At 38.4% G+C, this 20897-nt stretch overlaps 1 protein-coding gene across 3 annotated transcripts in view; it reads right to left on the bottom strand.

Moving 5' to 3' along the window:
* The window catches only part of fndc3ba (fibronectin type III domain containing 3Ba), a 111687-nt gene that overhangs the window by 39874 nt on the left and 50916 nt on the right, over window positions 1–20897 (bottom strand). For all 3 annotated transcript variants that reach the window (XM_043263607.1, XM_043263600.1, XM_043263615.1), the window contains exons 4-6: window positions 5812–5888; window positions 3223–3454; window positions 2037–2312 (exon numbers count right to left, since the gene is read on the bottom strand). In XM_043263607.1, the coding sequence (XP_043119542.1) occupies window positions 2037–2312; window positions 3223–3454; window positions 5812–5888 (585 nt within the window). The remainder of the gene's footprint in view (window positions 1–2036; window positions 2313–3222; window positions 3455–5811; window positions 5889–20897) is intronic.

Raw genomic sequence — 20897 nt, 5'->3', positions numbered from 1 at the left:
GATAGTTTACCAGGATATGAATATAGTCCTTTACTGACACCGATGTAATTTCAAGCATGGCTTTCGTTTTCTGTGGAATATAAAAGAAGAATTAGCCTGAAGAAAGTTAAACCTTTTTGTCCACAGAATAAGGCAATGAACTCCAAAATAAAACTCTCACTGACTTGTATTGTATGGACCAAAAGCAAAGTAAAGTAAAGCAACGAACACAAAAAAAAAACCAAAAACTAATATTTGTCAAGAAATAAAAAGATATTTACTTTTGAGTTCCACAGAAGTAATTGTTTGTAACAAAACAAGGTTGACAAAGGCAAACTATAATTGTAGTAAAAAGCTCAAGCAGATATGATCAGTACACAAACCTCTGCTCATTGTTCCAATTTCTTTACCAGCTAATTCAATATGTACTTTTGCATACACTTTGACATCAAAACTCAAAAACAACAACAACAAAAAATCTGAAGATTTTAAAATATATAAAGTTTTTTTTTTTTTCATTACTCAATATGCAACACAAAACGAACATAAACAAATAAGCATCTGACTAGCACGTATAAAGTGTACAGCAGCCAAAGTTACTGAGTAATAGATTCACAGGCAGTCTTATCTCCTGGGAACTCTGCCACAGCCGGAGTTCGCCTTTGATCCTGAAGATACTCCAAGTGTGTGCGTAACATCGAAACACCATATGGATGTACTGTATGAGCAATACATGTTTTGCTTGTTAGTCTGGGAAGGCCTGTCGTTAGCTGATCAAAGAACAGGCGGCTTGTGCTTGCAGCAGACAAATCGCGTTTCCATGATGTCAGCGCACACCGAGTCAAGTCTTACAACACCTGCATATAATACTACATGTTCTGTCTTTAACATAAAACACAGACTAACACACTGAATATGGATGCTTTTTTTGAGGGCCAAAACTGCCCTTTTGGCAGATCAAATAAACGAAGGGGTCATTCCATTTGCTGCACTTGTCAGCACTTGCAAATGTGCACGCATCGACGAAACACCTGGGATCAGTGGCACTTACATAATTTAAAGCAAAAACTTCAAGGACACCAAAGGCTGAGAGAACAAAAAAAAAAAAAAAAAGAAAAGAATCTGGCAGAAGTGCAGAAAAACGGCATTGACCTTCTGGAGTGCATTTAAATAATTTCGAACAGTTATGGATGTATACTCATAAAATGTTTATGTTGAGAAAATGTCCCTGAGAGCGGGAAACAGCATGTGAACAGCGTCTTAAATTGAGCTCTTCCCCAGCCGCCACTGCAGGGGGCCTGATAAGGCACATGTGGAATTGGTGAGGATTGGTGGCCAAGCTCAAAGGACCCCTTCATTGGGAGAACGTGACTCCACAGGTATGTGGGCTGCCTTTCAACAGAGGCCCAAACTGAGACACAAGGGCTACATTGTGGGTGCTGGAAAAACGATAGCACCTTGGCGATTCCCAGCTATGCAGTTTCCGCGGCATGACGACCCCCTTTACCTCTATTGATGCACTTATCTTTTTTTAAGAGGAGAGAGGAAAAACATTGTGGGTACACGGGGAAACATGCATTACAGATGTCTAATGGAAGCTGTGAAACATCAGAGGCTAAATATTCTAGCCATGTACAAGATGATTTAATGTAACCACAATAACATCTATAATGTCTTGTGTAAACGTTGCAGAGAATTTTTGGCACCAAGCAGAACGTAGCTATCTCACTCTGCTCTGACTCATGAAATTCTTTGTGACTTTGCTTTTACATTATGAAAAAACAGGGCTTTACATTGATGTATTTTTAGTCAATTAATAATATTAAAAATACATTTTAAAAGTATATTAAAAATAAAAATATATTATTTTATGAGACAAAAGTGTAATATTTATCATACTTATTATTTGCCTAATTTGCACATCCACCTGAAATAACTTGTGGATGCCAACTTCGCTCCCATGATTTTTATCCTCCTTGTGACAGCTCAGGTTGTTTATTAAAACCCACCAAATTCTGAATGATAAACTAAACCTACATATCTGCAAAAGCTCTTACCTTGTAAGTCTGGCTCACTGGACCTGGGGCTACTCCGAGCTCCACGGGTGTTTTTTTTAGCTCCAGGACTGCTTCCTCCTCCTCCGCCAACACCAAGATTTCCGTGGACCTTGCCATAGCCATTGTACATGTTGTTGCAGCCCATGTTGCTCTTATAGATGGAGGGAGGGCTGTTGAGCCGATTCTGACGCTCCAGTCTGTCCTTCATCTTCTTTGGTGGTGGTTTGTACTGCTCATCTCGCCCAATGTAGTTCATCCCATACACAGGAATTATCTCTGTGGCAACAAAAATTAAGTGTTAAAATAAAAACTGTGGGAAAAACAATTAATAAATAAAAAGTTGGAAATAGCAAAAATCTTATTTTTAAAAAGCAGGAATGGAGAAAACACGCAGAGCACCTAAGAAAAATATGAGAACACACATTGAAACAATGAAACAAGAAATGCAAAAGTTTTCAGATCTCTTACAAATGTATTGTTTCCTCAAAAAACTGCATTCACTTACAAAGCATTTGTGTTCATTTGGAAAGCGCTTTCCCCAAAAAATGTTGTTCTCTCAAATAAATTATTGCATTCTCTCACAAAATACTGTTCCCCAAAGAACCATCTCTTTTAAAAAGCTTGTAATCTCTTCTAAAATGTCCCTCACAAAAGTATGGTTACCTAAAAAAACTTGCACACAGCAACTATTGAGAAATTTTGCGTTCACTTGCAAAAGATTATTGTTCATTTGGAAATCTATTGCATTTACCTACTTTGCGTTCACTAGCTAAAAAAAAAAAATCTCTGGAAAAAAAACCTTTGCAGTCACTTGCAAACCATTTGCATTCTTTTGTAAAACAATTGCATTTCTCTAAGGAACGTGTTTGATAAAGAACATCTCTCTCAAAACCACAGTGTTTATCTGAGAAAGTTTGTTCTCTTGCGAAACATTTGTATTCTCTTGCAAAATTATTGTGTTTACCTCAGAAACTTTGCGTACCGTTGCGAAAAATTTGCATTCTCTCACAAAACTATTGTGTTTACCTCAGAAATTGTGCGTTCACTCGCAAAACATTTGCCTTTGCGATCACTTGCTAACCAATTTGCATTCACAAGTCAAAATATAGCAAATATTGCAAATATACCATTGAAATGGTAAGAGGAGAGTAGAGAGAAGAATAAGTCGGTGATCGTATGCTCTTACCTTCATTGTACATGGGTGGGATATGATGCTGGTAGTACTGGTGGGGGGGGATGTCTCCGGGGCTGACCGGTGGGTAGAAGGCCGTGTGTGAGTTAGGAATAAAGGGTGGTGGGGCCATGTATGGTGGTAAGTGATGAGTGGGAGAGATGGCTGGGGAATAACTGGGAGGATAACATTCTGGAGACTGAGGGGTGACCACCACTCTCCTGACCCCCGTGTTGTCCTCCAGCACCTGAAGTGAGAATGTAAGATTTTATTCATTTTCCATCTTAAACGCATATAAATGTGAAATCCTATTCAGTAGCTGAACACTACTTCACCTGTCTGACCCACTGACCCTGAGAGTGTGTTTTTGAGTGTGTGTGTGTGTACGTACACATGACAGAGTGTTTGACAAGCCTATCAATAAGCAGACAGCAGTGTGAGATTAAAAGGTCAAGAGTGATCAGCCAAGATTAGATCAAGTTCAGGCCTGCTCTGCATTCAGATGTTGAGCATGTGGTGAGAAACATTGTTTATTTATGCATGTCTATGAGACACATCAGACTGACTTAGGATAATATGAACCAAGAAAGGGTTGCTGGGTCAGTGTTTTACAAATATTTGAATTCCATTTTATTTTCTTCTATTTATATATTCTATTTCAGAGGGTTTTTGTCTTTAAAAAAAAAGGCAATATAGTTTTTATTTAATTAAATGTAAATTAGAAATGTTGCAATGACGTAACTGAAATAAAATGTTCGATTTTTATATTTTATTTTAGGTAACATTTATTTGACTTCAAATAACAAAAATGTTTATTATTTTAGTTTTAGTTTATTATAATTTTTCCATGCTCTGGGTCTCCAAACATGATCTCTTATTTATACAAAAGCCCAATTACCATATTAATTCTACCAAAAATCAAATCCTGTTCAGCCCCACTGAAATACTACAAAATGCAATTATGGAGGAGAACGCAATGACACTGCCAGACCCTACAAGGTCAAGTAGAGCAACAACATGACTGCTAAATATCAAAGGTTGTTGTGATTTCATAATACTCAGCTGAGGTGATCTCAGTTTGGAAAGCTGTACTGTACAATAAGGATGAATTAGTCTGAAAAGAAAAAGCTGCTACTAAATGTGTCTGGATACTGATCTCCTGTTGTTGGATGCCCACAGTTCTGACTGTGCTTCCCGCTCCTAGCTGGCACTGACCTAAATTACACAGATACAATGACCTTTGGACAATTAGCAGATTCCTTCAACTGCCAAAGGAGGGGCGAAAAGTCATGCCCATTTAAACTAAGAGAGTATGATTTTAAGTCAAGTGGATTTTACATGCAACTTCTAAAACAATGAAATAAAGCAATATTTTTCATAATTTGCATTTAACATCTACTTTTTCCTTTAAAATGTGCCCTCATAGTATAAATATTGCATCTTGCAGTAGTAATATAATGCAATGTACCCTTAAGCATTATGTCAATTATTCAAGATTTCTGCTAAGTTTTATCTCACCTAGCCCACCAAATGAGCCAGAACTGCCTCTGTTCCACAGTCTAAAAGAAAATGGGTGCATGACGCCTTTTTGTTTTCCTATTGAGAGTGCAGAGTACCAAAAAAACTAAATTAGGAAACCAACTATGAGTAAACCGAGGTCCAATCCATTTGTGTTCTAATCTTCCTTTCTGGGGAAAAAAACCCATCACCATATAACAACCTTTACTCAACACTTGTTACAGGGTCATATGGTTCCCCAACTTTTTCTCTCTGCTGTATTAATTGGTCTTCCATCACTTCTAGCAGGTATTTGCCTCTTTTACAGGGTGAGGAAGAAAGTCCCAGCAAAAAGTCCATGGAGAAAAAAAAGTGCATGAAAGTCATGTAAATAGAACTGCAACCGACTTTTGGGTCTCGAACTACCAATTAAGAACCACAGGTCTTAATAAATACCCTAGTGAATAAGAAAATCAACTTTTCATAAATCTCAAACTATAGTCAATATATAGTCCTTTTCAGCATAGAGTCAGAAATGGCGTTTGTCAGCTTGTGGGTAGAAGCTGAGGTGAGGTCTGTTGAACGCTAAATGAAGACGTAATGTAACCACTAGGCTCCAGGCCCAGAACTGTTGCCGTGCTGATTGTATCTCTCCAACAGCTACTGGTCAGGGGTCTGCTTTCATGTCTGGCCGATCATGAGCAAGATAAAGATTACGGTTTGGAGAGCTCTGCACTTGCTACATATTGATTACTTCTTTCATCTGGCAGATAGGAATCACTACATGGTTTGAAACGACGACAGATTCTTGTATAATGCCTAATGGATCATAGAGATGCATATATACACTCCCACACACACACACACACACACACACACACACACATATATATATACATATATATACATATATATATATATATTTATATATATATATATATTTTTTTTTATGTTGTCCCTGTGAGCCTATTTTTATTTTCACTAAAAAGTAAAATGTAATTAATAAAATATAATTGTTCTTTATCAAGTCGAATTCAACTGGAATTTATAGATAATAATTATGAATGATACTATACTGAAATTATGACATTGACATTTTGCACTCACCTGTGATATGTAACCAGGAGGCACATGGATGGGTGGGATGGATCCATTGGGTGACATCATCGGAACCTCCGCAGGCCCTGTGCATAAAAGACAAGAAACAAATGGTCAAATATTTCCATTCACATCAGTATGTTATAATTTATGATAAGCATACATGCATTAGAATCAATTAAGAACAAACTGGCAAAACAAGAGACCAAACTCAACCTCTTACTGATGAGCTTGTCTGTCTTTGTCTGCTACACCGATTCTAATTCATCCAAAGGATACATATTCATCAGCAGGCCCAGGTTTCATACAAAATTGCATACATTTCCACAGAACTGCAATGTATTCATCAGTGTTGCCAATCTTCGCAATATTTAACAAACACATTTAAATTTGCATATATAAAATATATATCTAATTTTTGCTGACATTTGATGTTTTGACACTGTGCAATGACATCAAAACACAATTTTGCAACTCTTAGCCACAAACTGACTTCCTTTAAGTAACTTTCGCTGAAAATTAGTTGGCCACACTGGTATTCATTAGTTCTGCCTCTTGTGTGTCCACAAGTCTGACTCGATCTATGCCTTAACAGTGCAGCATTCTTAATTCCATTTATTGCATTCCTCTATGTGTAAATGCAAATATCTGCAGATTCTGTCCGGGCCTGCAGATAAGCACCCAACTATGCATTGGTAAAAAATGATTATAAATAGATAGCATTCCATCCCAATTGGCAAGCGGCCTAACTGCTGGATGCTAACCAGAAATGGATAAAATATACAAACAAACAAAGCAAACTGGCCAATAAAGGCCGCCCCACTTGGCACGACACAGAAGAAAGGGTAATGGAACTGGAGCAGTCCAGACAGAGCGTTATGCAGGACTGGAAAGGACTCAAGCAGCATGGAAAGTCTCCCGTCGCTCTGAGTGCCTCTCTTCAGGCCTGATTTACTGCACGTCCATTCTCCAGATCTGTCGCTCGCTTTGGCTCTATGACTAATGGGATCACTGCACATGACATGTCACGCACTTGTCTGAAAACTTGTGTCCCACTGTGAGACTTTACTCTGAATAAACATTCACATAATTTTCCTTGGTTCAACTGTTAGTTAGAAATCATTTTCATACTACAGAAACATTCACCAGGTCGTTTTGGTTACATGCTGAAGCTGTTAAACTTGATAGAGAAGAAAGTTGTATATGAAAGAGGAAGTGTAACTTTTGAAATCGTGTAACTAATGGAATCGTTTCTAAATATACTGTACAGAGTCAGCAGCTTGCACTTAAACCATCTCAGATAAAATCATCCACTAGTTAACCTAAAGTAAACCAGATCCAAATCCCTCATCAGTCATTTTCGGATTCGCTGGAACAAATGCATTCAAATCCAAGACTAATCCAAATTGTGCTGTTGACTTTTCCATTGCGGTCTCTCTCTGCTCACAGTAGCGGAGGTCTGACTAAACCTGGTAAAGACATCGTCCCCTCCTGAGACGGCAGCAGTCAGCTCCGCAATGCTTCGGCCAGCATAAATCACAAGATGGGCTGTAATGAATTCTACAGTTCATTCTTCATTAGCTGCCAAAGCCTGTTCACAACAACATCGCTAGTCACTACTATGTCATATCCTGAAGGAACACTCCAGAACTGCTGGACTGGAACGTTTCATATAAGAGGTGCTAGATTAAGAGCGAAAACAGGAATGAATCTTTCTTAGTCAATGATACATGGATCGATTTGTTTGAATGTTCTAGTTCTAGTTACACGGTTCAGATTTGTATTTATTTATTTTATTTTAAATCATCTTCAGACAGGTATATAGACTTTAATATGGCTAGCTATGCACTGATGATTTTTAAGAATAACTAAACTACTTAAACATTTGTAAATATATATGCATATTTCGCTAATTATAGTTTATGCAGAATGAACATGTATGTGTTTCTTCAATCTCTCTCTCTCTTCATATGTTTGTAGTTCTTTCCTTTATTAAACCTGTTATAAGTACTATTATAAGTACTATACTACTATAAAACAGTGTCTTTTTGTCCAGTTTTTTGACCAATGCATTTTTGCTTCAATTAAATTTTTGTAATGTTATTCACCTTGTAGCTAGTTGGTTTGGTTCTTAGCTTAAAATGTCAGAACCTCTGCAACTGGAATTATTACTAACATGTACGAGACATTTTTATTTTTTTTTAATCACTACCCTGAAAGAAACTAGCAACTGTATCTAGCTATTTAATGCTAACAGCTTAGCACAAAAAATAGCCTTACTGTAGCTACCCTGATAGCATATGTACATCTCAGAGACGTCTGCATTTACATCTATAGGACGTCTCCTTTTAGATAACAAAATAGACAAAGATGTTTATGATTTAGAATGTATGTAAAACTGACATCTAAAAGACTTCTGTCAGACATTTGTAGACAGCAGATGCTTTCCAGACCAAGAGATTTTTAACAGACATCTTGAAGAAGATGTACGTGTGCTATCTGGGTTAGCGCTAAAGACTTGCAGCCATATACATTTTTAAATGAGTATTTTGACGTTTAGAAAGCTATCGTTTCAAAATAACGTGACGTGATTTTAAGAATACAAAAGTTGTAAGGTAAAAATTTGAGAATATAATTAACACAATCATTCACAGGGCAACATCGTATCAAGAGGGTGAAAAGGTTTTTTCAGAAGCTGTTTTTCCAGTAACAGCTAGACTCCAGCTGACTTCAAAGGGCCCTTTTTGGTTAACTGGTGAGAACAGAGGAGGAGTCCTTACTGGAAGTGTGTGTGTACGTGTAAGAGTACTGCACAACAGGGGCCCTGTGTGCGTGGCCCTAGACTGTGACCTTGCTAGCAGAACAAATCCTTGTAGAACAAATTAGTCTCTGATGATAAACACAAACGGCCTGTCAATCAGAGCAAAGTCGAATGAGTGGGTGTTTGCCGGTTCTCGGTATGTGTGCAAGTATACGAAAGTGTGGGTGGATTTGCAGTAAGTTGTGTGTTTAACCATCTTTACTTAACTAGTACAATAAATCAAGGTCTGGTCTGTGTACATCCACCCACATATGAGTATTTGCACAAACACAGCTGACACAAATGTACTAGGATCATCATAATATGTGAAATAATTAACTTAGAGAATCAGTAGACAGACAGGAAGACCTGTGGCTTCTTCGGATTATTCCTGCTGACGTAAAGGAGACTGATTTTGTGCTCAATCCAACCGTGTGTGGGGATCTTGAACATCTTGAACCAATAAATAAATGATGTCTGTGAAAGTAGTAATAAATTATACAATTTTCTCTATTTGTAAGCCATGGCAAAGGAAAATTAGGCAACTAGTGGTGGAAAAAAAAATGCTGAGGAGGTTTTATTTCTCTAGGCTTGGCAATAAACCTTACCCAAAGCGGTAGTGCCAAAATTGTCAAAAGATGAGAGACAGTGGCCATTTGACATGAGAACAGCTCTGTATGTGCTGCTGTACCACCACAGAAAATGCATGACCACATAGCATATATATATATATATATATATAAAAAATAATAAATTACCATGCTATTAAAGTAAATGAATATTCTAATAAAGTACTATGCTATTACAACTGATAAAGTGCAATAAAAATGTAAATAAAATAAAACTAGAAATAATATTCCAGTATCACATAAAGGACGTTTATGTATGCACTTCAGAACAGTGCATGCATTATTATGTAACACTCATGACTCCACTGCACCATGGTACTCCAGGAACTTTTTCTTGGAAACAGGAATACAAGGTACGTATGCTCTGTAGAGTCCAGGAGTGTCCTGCACATGGCTATGCAAAAGGAAAAGAAGGCCTCTGCCCTTTAATGTGAAATACATTATTCATCCCTTCTTTCTTCCACAGTGGAGCACAGGGAACACATGTGGGCCGAGGGGAGTCAGCATGCTTTAATGAAGCGTTCAGTTTGAGGCCGAGAGCTGCCTGGAGCCACGGTCAGGCCTGGTGGAGTGTGAGCTTGTGTGCATGCCGAGCACACAGAGGACGCCTTTTCAGCCCTGCTCTCCCTGGTGGCGTACTGTACATACACAGAGAGCACTCATGTGAAGTCTATGCTGAGCTCACACTGACGGCTTTCTTTAAGTCACTCCACAGCAATGCCGCCAAACTCATCTCCTCTCCAACCTGAGTGTCCTGAAGCATGCCAAAGAACTGAACCACATTCTCCATTTATATATTCTCATATATAAAGCATTCGCAGCCTTTGAAGTATGTTCCATGTTGAAGTAGACCCCGGTGTTGCTCAAGCACTGCTCGTTTGAGCAGATGGATGAATGATGGATGTCACATTAGGTTTTCATTTGGGATCTTTAAGAGGGCACAAGGGCCTGTCAAACAGGCCTAGAAAAGTTTAGAGCTTTCTTTGCTAAATGTAGGCCTTACAGGAATGTAGCGAAGCTGTCTTATTTGACAATTAATAAAGTCCAATTTAATTCTAAAAAAGTCTTAGTGTTTAGACCAAATCGTTATTTAGACCAAATGATCATTTTATATAACTCACTACAACTTAATATAATAATAATAGTACATTTTATTAAGGACGCCTTCTAAATCACTCAAGGATATTTTACATCAGTTGAACAATCAATAAAACAACAACAACAAACAAATAGCAATAAATAGCAATATCAATAAACATAAGAGAGAATGAAGAGGGAAAAGGCCAGGATATGTGTTTTAAGTTTAGCTTTGATTTGTGAACATAATCAGATAAAACAAACTATAGATATAACTAATGAATGAACAAGTGATAGAATAAACGATCAATACAAGGAAACAAATGATAGAGAGAATTATATAACGAACAGTTATATAGAATGAATTCCAGAACGAATTACAGAACAGTGAATGGTAGAATTTTAGAATGATAGAATGACAGATAGAATGATAGAAAAATAATTGTAGACAGACAGAATGATAGACTGATGAATAAAACAAATGGAACGATAGATAAAACGATGAAACTACTGATAAAACAGTCATTAAGACACACAGACAGACAGACAGACTGTAAAAAATAACATGCATTACTTTGAGAGTTTAGAAAAGAACATCAGGGTTAGAGTCAGAATGAGGCAGTGATATAGTTACATGAAAAGCAAGCAATTTAAAATCTGATTAGAAATTCAAGGATGTCAGGTAGGTTAATCTGGAAAGGAATGTCTTTAAACGTAAGCCAATAAATCACACCGTTCCACTTTATCATGCCTGCTAGAAATAGGAACAGCAGCATATCCTCGTTCTAAAACCGATAACCATAACCCTACATGCACTCTGAGAAATCTACATGAATATGAGCTGCACTTGGAGACTGCAGCACTGATAACAGGTTTCTAGGTTTTCAAACAAGGTAACAGTGTCTTCTTGTAGCACTTGCAGAAAACTGGAGAGGGCAGTGGCACTAAGCACTGTTGTCTTTCCGATCTCAGTGGCCAGTTCTCCTCTCTCTCCGCACAAGAGGCTCCATTCAGGGGCCAGCCACTGAGGCTCCCAGCACAGAGACAGTAATATGCTCCCAGTTGGCAAACAGACGTGTGTTTGGACAGTCTCTGTAGTTCTCTTCACTTAGCAAACACCAGCATTCCTGCAGCTCTGCAGCCAACGGACACACGCACAAACCATCGAGGCACAACCAAGTCCCTCAGCCTGACCTCCATGGAAGAACCTGGTCCCGCTACAAGCTGCATGCTCAAACGACAGGCCTTTATCAATAAACAGCCTAGGTCACGCTCCAGATGGCATACAACTATCTAATATCACCTATGAGATTTTGACTCAAGGGAACACAAAATAGTGGTCCAATTCTCGATTTAAAGGGATAGTTTGAACATTTGTATTACATACTCAACTTTATGCTATTTCCTCTCCGAAACAATAGACATTTATAAAGAATCAGCACATAGCCTTTGCAATACAACAAGTTTATGCCGGGTATCTGTCAAGCCTTAACATTGATAAACATGATAAACACAGTATTCATTTCTGTAGAATAAGACAAGAAAACCTGCATTGTACTTTAACATGTAGAGCACAATGTTTGCGTTTTTCCTACATTAAACCCTGAAACGCATCATATGTAATAAGCATCCATTAAGACGTTCCACTTTCCCGTCATTCAACTGAAATCGAGCCTTTGATTATAAATATTAAAACATACGTATGCTTGTTTTATAGCAACATGGAACATATCGACCTTGTCTCTAAGATTTGCAATATTTTAAATGAATTCAGTCAAACCAGACTATAATTAGAGTAAGGGAACCCTGTCAACTTTCTTCCTTATATCTGGAAAGTGAATATTTTCCATCCTAAACCTTCACCCGGCCAATAAAATCCTTTAACATTTGTTATTTATTGAGCAAATGCATCAATTTTCCAACAATAAAGAGATCTGGTGGATATTGTTTACTTTCACAGCAGCCCTGAGGACATCGATGTAATTTTTATGACATTTCAATGAGCCCCTGTTGGAGGTAGAATCTATAAAACCATATTTGATTTGGCAAACAAAACACTGAAATTCCTGCCACAGACATCCAGCCTAGACAAGAGGCTGTAGCAATCCACGCAGGAGAACAGCCTATCCTTAACCATTCATCCCACTAAGAGGAATTTGGGGTCTGAATTATGCTAAGATGTCACTCAGCAGGCACAAATTAGTCAGAAAATCTTCCCCTCAGGCAGCAATATTTCAATCAATCAGTCAATGGGTCACTGCTAAATTCAGCAAGTCATTCAGTATTATATCGAGTTAGTCAGTCAGTTAATCGGTCAGCGGCATATTCAGTCTTTCAGTGAGTCATCAGCGCTATATTTATAGGCAGTTAGTCAGACCAATAGGTCTATTATGCACAAGATTCAAAGGGCTTTATGATGATGAGACGGCTAAAACCTTAAGAACATTACCCAAAAACCTTGATATTTTAATCTTGGCATCTGACTTTCCAAAAAGCCAAATGACCTAATCTTAATGTGGAAGATCAGTTTGATCCATGCCAATAACCACAAATGAAGTTTGCGCAGTCTAAAGGTGTTTGTTGTGATTGGATAAGAGTTTAACATGCCTGACCAACTACAATTGGCCGACAGTCACCGACAGGTTTTTATACAGCAGAGACCAATTAATACAGTTTGTGTTCCAGTCTGGATATAAAATTTACACATATAATGAGGGTTCAAGTGAAAAACAGCCTGATGTAATAATCACTGTTTGCTCAATAAAAACATGAAGGTGAGACGTCTGTGAACGGAACCAACAATAACAAACATTTTCAGCGAATTCACATCCATTTTGAATATATATATTGATCTAAATCTGACAGTACGGTCGATGAAAAACACCATCTTTCAGACCAGTTTGCGACATGCGTGTGCTAACAGAGCAAGGTACATTTTATCATTCCGCTTTGGTCCAAGGTTTTGCTGAGGCATGTTTAGTCTGACAGACAGATGAATGTAAGAGTTTAATGCCGTGTTCGCATCATGTCAGGATTATCGCAATTACCAGATGTCAACTCTCAGATTGTACCTGACCTGCTCACACCCTTAAACTCAGAAATGATTCGTCCATTCATAACACTAAATGAATCCGTGTGAGGCTTTGCTGTTGATGGCAGAAAAATACAGTACTAAATCATATTAATGCACCTTTCTTGGTTCAAAAAGAGGTAACAACCTAACAACCTTTAAATGCTAAAAATTACACCATTTTGTTCTGAGCTACAACTTAAATACAGCTCCCCAGTTGAAAAAAAAGGACTGTTTTGAAGCTGGGATGCTGGTTTAAGGTGGTTTAATCTGGTCCTTTGCTGGTTTAAACGGGTACTAGTTGGTCATGTGTTGGTCTTAAGTTGGACCAGTTTAGGATCAACACATGACCAGATTAAACCTGCTAAGGACCATCTTAAACCAGATCAAACCAGCATCCCATCTTACCAGCATATGCTGTTTTTTCGTAACATGGTCAGAGTTTGTATTTTCATCAAACTCAACTTACTTTCTGACTTTTTCAAGTAAAAGCGGATTTTCTGAGTTAGCTTGTTTTCTCAAACAGTTGCGAGCAAAGCAGGTACAGCAGATTTAGCTTGCTAAATGTATGTGATGACATGTAGGGACTTAACTACTAATATACAATATCTCAACACTGTTATTAGAGGCATTATAAGCGTTTTAAACAGTTTGCTTTTGAGTTATTACATTTGGTCCACTATTCCTAAGCAAGGATGTGTTAGCATGATGTTGCTTTAATCAACAGCTTGATGACATTCATTTGCTGTTGCACAATGCAGATGGAGAGTGTCAGACACACTCAAAGCGTCGTGTTTACTGCTGTGGTCGACTGTAAAGAGAGTTGAAGACACGCTTCAGCACAGCTGCAGTCTGTAGGGAATATCCTCACACACAAACACACACACACATTAACACACACTTTTACTTACACCATCATTAGAAAACTCCATTCGCATGCCACATGATGCTTTAAAAGCTGCTCATCTGTCACATTAGAGGAGTACAACTCTAGTCAGACTCTTTAAGGAGAGAAATGGGCCCATAAAGAGAGTATGATTTAGAAATCCAGTAAAGAGCTGAGCTCATCATCTCTTCCTGGCAGGATCTCGCACTCGATTCATCACCAGCTCCATTAGAATCTCATCAAGTGTATTATTAGACCAATTGATGAGTATCTGGTCCTAACTAAACTAAACTAAGCATGATTTGGGATTAGGTGGTGTCACTCAAACATTTTCCTAAGAGATTTCTGGAACCAATCAGTGTTCAGTATCACAATATCCCAGTTTCTTCCACAGATTCAGCTGGATTTAGGGCCTTATCTACCAAGCTACTTCGTGAAAACCTAGGGGAAAGTGCAAGAACAAAAAAAAACAACAAAAAAAAACCATGATTTATAATGATGCGTTTTTGTGGTCCGGGGGCTTTATTATAAATAATGAAGTAGCTGAGAGGTTGAAACAGGGGTGAAAGCTGCTCAGCCATCATACATCCATTTAATCAATGGCAGACATGCACACTGCCATAGGCAGGGCAGGGTTGAGACACAGACCGCATGGTATCCGTCACATATGACGGCACACGCCTAAGCTTGCTTGAGACACTTCTTTACTTGCAAACGCTTAACACATCAAACATTCCCAAATATAGAACAGTTGTATCAATCCACCAAAGACAAAAGGGTTTGACCTTTGACCCAGAGGTCATAGTTTGATATCACTCAACCACCCCAGGGCTTTTTTTGCTACTTGTTAAAGTTAGGACATCCGGTATTTCACAATCTACATGTGAGAATTAGTAGGGCTGTGGGTGCATCGAATTCTGACACTTTTTTTTTTTTTTTGAGCGCAAAGAGTATTCTTGCAGCTTCGTAAAATTAAGGCTGAAATACTGATGTAAAATGAACTATTTTAACAAATGTCCTAACTACCTTTGAACGAGTCTCGAACGTGGTACTCACACTGCTGTCTATGAGAAAGCTCTCAGACTTTATCAAAAAATATCTTAATTTGTGTTGTGAAGACATGTGAGTGAACTATCCCTTTAACTGACAGAACGTTACTAAAGCAAAACAGATAGTCCAATAGGATCCCAGCGAAACCCATGTTAACATAAACGTGTCTACACACCAGTACATTTAAGGGGCCATACTGAGATGACGTCCCCTCTGCCCCCCTTCCTGTGAGTTCCATCATTTGCCAAATTTTCTTTTTCTCTCAGTCCATCTCAAACACACACATGCCCTGCAGGAGCAAACACTGAGCAGCTGCATGCTCTCGCTAGCTACAGAAACTATGTTTCCTGCAAACTCTGTTAAACACGGCTCCCAGCCATGCAGACTGTATGCAGCGTGGGCCGTGTGCTGGGTGTGCTCCTACACGTCTGTCCTTTTAAACTCTGGCAGCTCCAGCTGAATGCTGCACGTCTCCACCCATCACGGTAGCCAAGTTTCTAATACCCTAATGAGGACACTCATTATTCTCTCTTACATGTCTGCTTTTACTTTTTTCCCCCTTGTTCATAAATCCTGTACTGTAACTAAAAAGCAAGCGTCAATATTATTGGTCATACTCCAGGTTAGGTGTTTCAACAACATTTGTGCTACAGAAATAAATGATGCTTCAAACCATGTGGCTGGAAAACCCGGAAACACTACAAAATGCAGAACATTATAAGCATTTTTAATTCAAACTTTTATACTGAAATATATTTAAAATACAAGTTACTCCTGTGAAGACAAAGCTGAATTTTCAAAAGCCACTACTATTCTTTTAGGAATCATTCTAATATGCTGATTTGGAGCTCAAAACACATTTCTTCTTATTAACAAATGTTAAAAAACAGTTATTGCTTTTTTGAAAATGCTTAATTTTTTTTCAAGAATTCTCTGATGAAGAAATCATTGGTAACATTATAAACATCTTTACTGTAACTTAATTTTAACAAAATAATTATACACACACACATATACATTTATATTAACAATTAGTTGTTGTTGTTATTATTATTTCAGCTGAATCCAAGTATTTATCACAATACAATTATGCATGGTTTGCATGTAAATTTAGTATCAATTTTACCAATGCGAAAGCGCACTTTAAAAGAGAAGGATATCTACTCAAAACAAACAGCTGGCAGGAGGTCATCTCAACACATCGAATCTTCTTAGGCTATTGTTACCAGCCAGTGTCCTCTACAGTGACCTCACCAACACAGAGCACTGCCCTCACTGAAAAGGAGATGACCCATACTTGCCTCCACGCCATTAAAGGAGCACACTGAAGTATGCTCACAGGCAGGTCAAACAGCTGTAGAAGTACTGGGCCTCGTAAAGCTGAAACCTTGGGAGCATGTAAACCTTTGAGAGCAGAGTGCCCCGAGGAGGACTTGTTCTCTGAGCAAGGCCCAGCCCCGGCTCTTCCCTGCCAGCTCAGTTTTCTATTACCCTTCCCCTGGGACCGCTCCCCTGTATAGTAGGCCTTTGTGGGAAAGGAAAGCCCCTGAACCGAGACTGATCTCCCCCTGAGAACACACACCCCTCCTGACTTACTCAAAGTTTCTCTATATTTACACAGAAAGCTCATGCTTTATCCCAAAAAATGCTCCATGGAAAAAAAGTGTAAAGCATATGCACGTGGGCAAAACAGCGATTTAAGAGGCATTTAAAATAGGTCATGTGCTTCTTGTTTTTACCAATACGTGGCCGAGTGTAAATGGAATGTAAACACCCAAAATGGATAGATTGGAAATTCATGGATAGGAAACTGGATCAATCGAAATGCATGAAGTGACTTGGCCTGTATTACAGAAACATCTGTTTATAACAAGCATATGTTTATAGGGCTTGAAAAACAGAGTAGTAGGCAAATCACAGCTAAGCATTTCTGCCTGATGTTTACCTGCTGTCCACCATTCGGTCAAGGGTCAGTCAGCTAAACGTATTTCATGAACTGATTTGAAGTTAAACCATGAAATGATGGCTGCTTCAAACAACTCTCCCAGAGATTTGTTTCTGAACCGTTGTAGACTACATTAATAGAAATGTTCTGGTTCTGCACAGTAATTTAAGTCAATTATACACATCTGGCCTTTTTTAAAGCTTTTTTTTTTTTTTTTTAATTAGCAAAGCTATTAGTTACATAAATATTTGCAACTGTAATAAATACAAAATTCTGAGATCAGTAATTTATTTATTTATTACTTATTTACTTATACATTTTTCCTAAATAAATTATATACTTCTTTTAAGTTGCATATTTGCATGCATATTACTAGCATATTGGCTATTTATAGGTACTTGCATAACTTAAGTTACCTTTCTAACTATTAATAAGCCGTAAATTAGGAGTTTATTGAGGGAGAATTATGTGTAAAGTGTTCCCTAATCAAAAAGTGTTACCTAATAAATAGAAGGAAAATATAAGTAATTCGATCAATCAATAAATTTTTTATTTATTTTCTATTTTTGTTCATCAGAAATGTGCACACTAAACCATTTACATCAGCCACTGAAAAAAAACATATCTATCAAGCAATAGCGAACCGGACACGTTGTTTGTCTCAGAGAGATTTCCTGAAGGCTAATGTATATATACACACACATGCAGGTGCCTTGACAATACAGCTCTGTAAACCCACTAATCATAAATCGTACACACACATGTGTACACACTCATGGGTCTGTGCTGTTTAGATGTTGTATGTGTGTGTTTGAAGGGTTCTGAGCTGACAGACCCAGGATCTCTCGGGGATGCCTGTGTCAGTGAGTGTGTGTTTGAGCAGAATCTGTGTATATTCCTGTGTATATGTGCGGATGAGCAGGGAGGACCGAAAGAGAGAGGCCAGCGCATGGGTGGTCCTTCACCCTTCCAGTCCAACTCCTCCAGCACAACGTAAACCGACGGGACCTCCGGGGCCATGCTCGTCCTCCATCCATCAGCCTGGTACATGCAATACACCAAAAGCGAAAGATCTCCTAGAGAGCGTTCAGGGTTGATATATGGACCTCAGCAGGGCCACGGAGACACACACTTCATGTCCTATAAACACTGCAGAGGCAGCAGGCGGCCCAGCTGAGGCAGACAACCAAATCAAGAGCAATTTACAGATTTATATCGGCCGCTGGGAAAAACAGGCACTCAGAGGGGAGAAGCATTAATCTCTAGCAGTCTTAATATCTCTCAGTCTCTATCTGTCTCTTAAACGACGCTCAGTGGCAACTCCCTGCTGCAAAGACCAGCGTACACCAGCGTGAATTTCCATGCTGCTTCAGACTTAAACCGGTGAGTGCTGGACAAACGTGCTGAAGAATAATCATGGTGTTCACAAAAATAAATAATATAATAATAATAATAAATACCTACATTTTGCTAAATTATAGAAGTAGTAAATATACAAACAAACAAAAAAATATATTATTTCAGTTTTATCTTGAACCAAATAAACTGGTAGACTAACTGAAATAAATCTGGGTTATTTGGTAAACTTGTTTAATGCAGGCCCCAGGGCATGCTGGCACTGTAAATATTATTTCTCCCTATTAATAATAATTATCATTAATATAATCATTGCCATCTTTATCATTATTAATTTCTATCATTTTCTAATGACAGAAAACGTAACATTTGTACATCTGGAAATAATTGGAAAGACTGAAGGCCTAATGACTAAGTGGATGATTGTGTATAGTATGTGACACTCTGAGGAAAAAAAAAACCCTAAATAGTTGCTGACATAACCGGTCTATCACTGCTGGTGAGCAGCTAATGATCTTTTCAGCAGGGCCGATACATATTTCTCTCACAACATCATGCCAAGTGCACCTTCTTCTTCCGGAAGACGTCCATGTGACTATCTCTCAGTGGGGCAACATGTACAGATCAGATGTCTAATCCGTCTCTAGAGTTACAGTTCCATCTCTTCTCCATGCCTGCAGTCCTTTTTCTCACAATAACCGCATCTCAGAGCCTCTCCCCGCCGGCACGCACATCACAGCACAGATTATGACATGCTGAGCTGTGTCATGTTCTCTGCTGAAACCTGAGCGGCGCTCTGGAAACCCACCTCTTTTTGTTGTCATTCTTTTAGGGTGGAGATAAAGACGCGTCTGAAAGAACAGACAAACCTAGTTACAATAAGAAAACAACAGCCATGTGGATTTAGCGCTTGCTTTGTGCCCCCCCTCGCTCCCTCTTTTTCGCTTCTCAAGAAAAACCGCACATGTGGTGACCACATTTAGAGGAAACGGCAAAGCTCCGGTGCGGCAGAGCTATATCACATCACTGGCGCTTTGTTTTGGGAGCTGACCTACATACAGGGGTGTACTGGAGAGAGGAAAACACCCTAGTCGCCATTAGGAGAAAGGGAAAGGGTTGATGTTGGGTCGAAACTTGTGCTTAATCTATCAGACACCCCATTTCAGCCAAAACGGTGCTTGTTATTGCATCGGAACGGGAGCTTATTTCCAGTCTACAACATAAGAAGTGTTGTAACAAGACAGCAAATAAACACAACACATGGTGGTTTTTGTTCACGAGTGTTATGAGTTTTGAGACTGTATTTTCAAGTAATTTGGTTTAGTACGTTTATGCCATTACAAGTCGCTTTCAAAATGAATACTATTACTACAATTACTAGGTAACCAATTATATAACCAAATATGGTTATATTAAAGGTAACCAAATAACGGGAACCAATTATGATAATTAATTAGTTGCTTATTACTAGAATCTCGGCTGTTTATTCGAATTTATAAAGCACACACTATTACCAAAATCTAAAACCCTTAGCCTTAGACGATGACTAAACGGAACTAATACACTGTAAAAAATGGAACTGCAGATTTTCCAGTTAATAAAACCTTGAATGCTATTTTATTCAAACTACGTAAAAACCCATCAGACCAACAACATTACCCCAAATGTTGTCCCAACTAGTCAAACACATTTGTTTGAACAAAGAATTTCATGTTGTTGAAATGTTAAGGCTTTGTGAGTTCCCAGCATGCATTGCAGCATGAATAAATTATGCAGTCACTGTTATAGGAGCATTGCTTTTGGTGCTTTATCATTATCATTGTTTCTTTTTGTGCTGTGATGTAAAGAGCTGATTTTTTTTTTTACATTTGTTGGTTGTCACTGTCCTTTTTTTTTTTTTTTTTTTTTAACAAACTAACTTTTCTGTGATGTAAACATCGACAATGGCCCTGGCACAAGCACCAGTACCCTCTCTGTGGTTTGAGGGGCTTTAGTGGGTGGCAGTGAGAGAGAAGGAAGGAAGAGGACATCAAAAGTGTGGTGAACAAGATGCAGATGTGTGCTTTATAGATCTGTTATTGTTGTTAGTCTGTTGTTGCTGCTATTGCTTGCCATTATTCCACTTAAAAACACTGAAAACGAGAGAGGGAGAGAGCAGGAACTAACCGAGACAGGACACACCGCTGAAATAGCAGCAGGGCAGACAGAGTAAAGCCTGGCCCAGATTTACTGCTCCATACAACAGCACACAGACATACTCTGCACAAAATGCACAATATCAA

Source organism: Puntigrus tetrazona, chromosome 2, assembly GCF_018831695.1.
Source record: "Puntigrus tetrazona isolate hp1 chromosome 2, ASM1883169v1, whole genome shotgun sequence".
In the NCBI taxonomy this organism is placed as follows: domain Eukaryota; kingdom Metazoa; phylum Chordata; class Actinopteri; order Cypriniformes; family Cyprinidae; genus Puntigrus; species Puntigrus tetrazona.
This window is presented reverse-complemented; position numbering and strand designations above follow the sequence as displayed.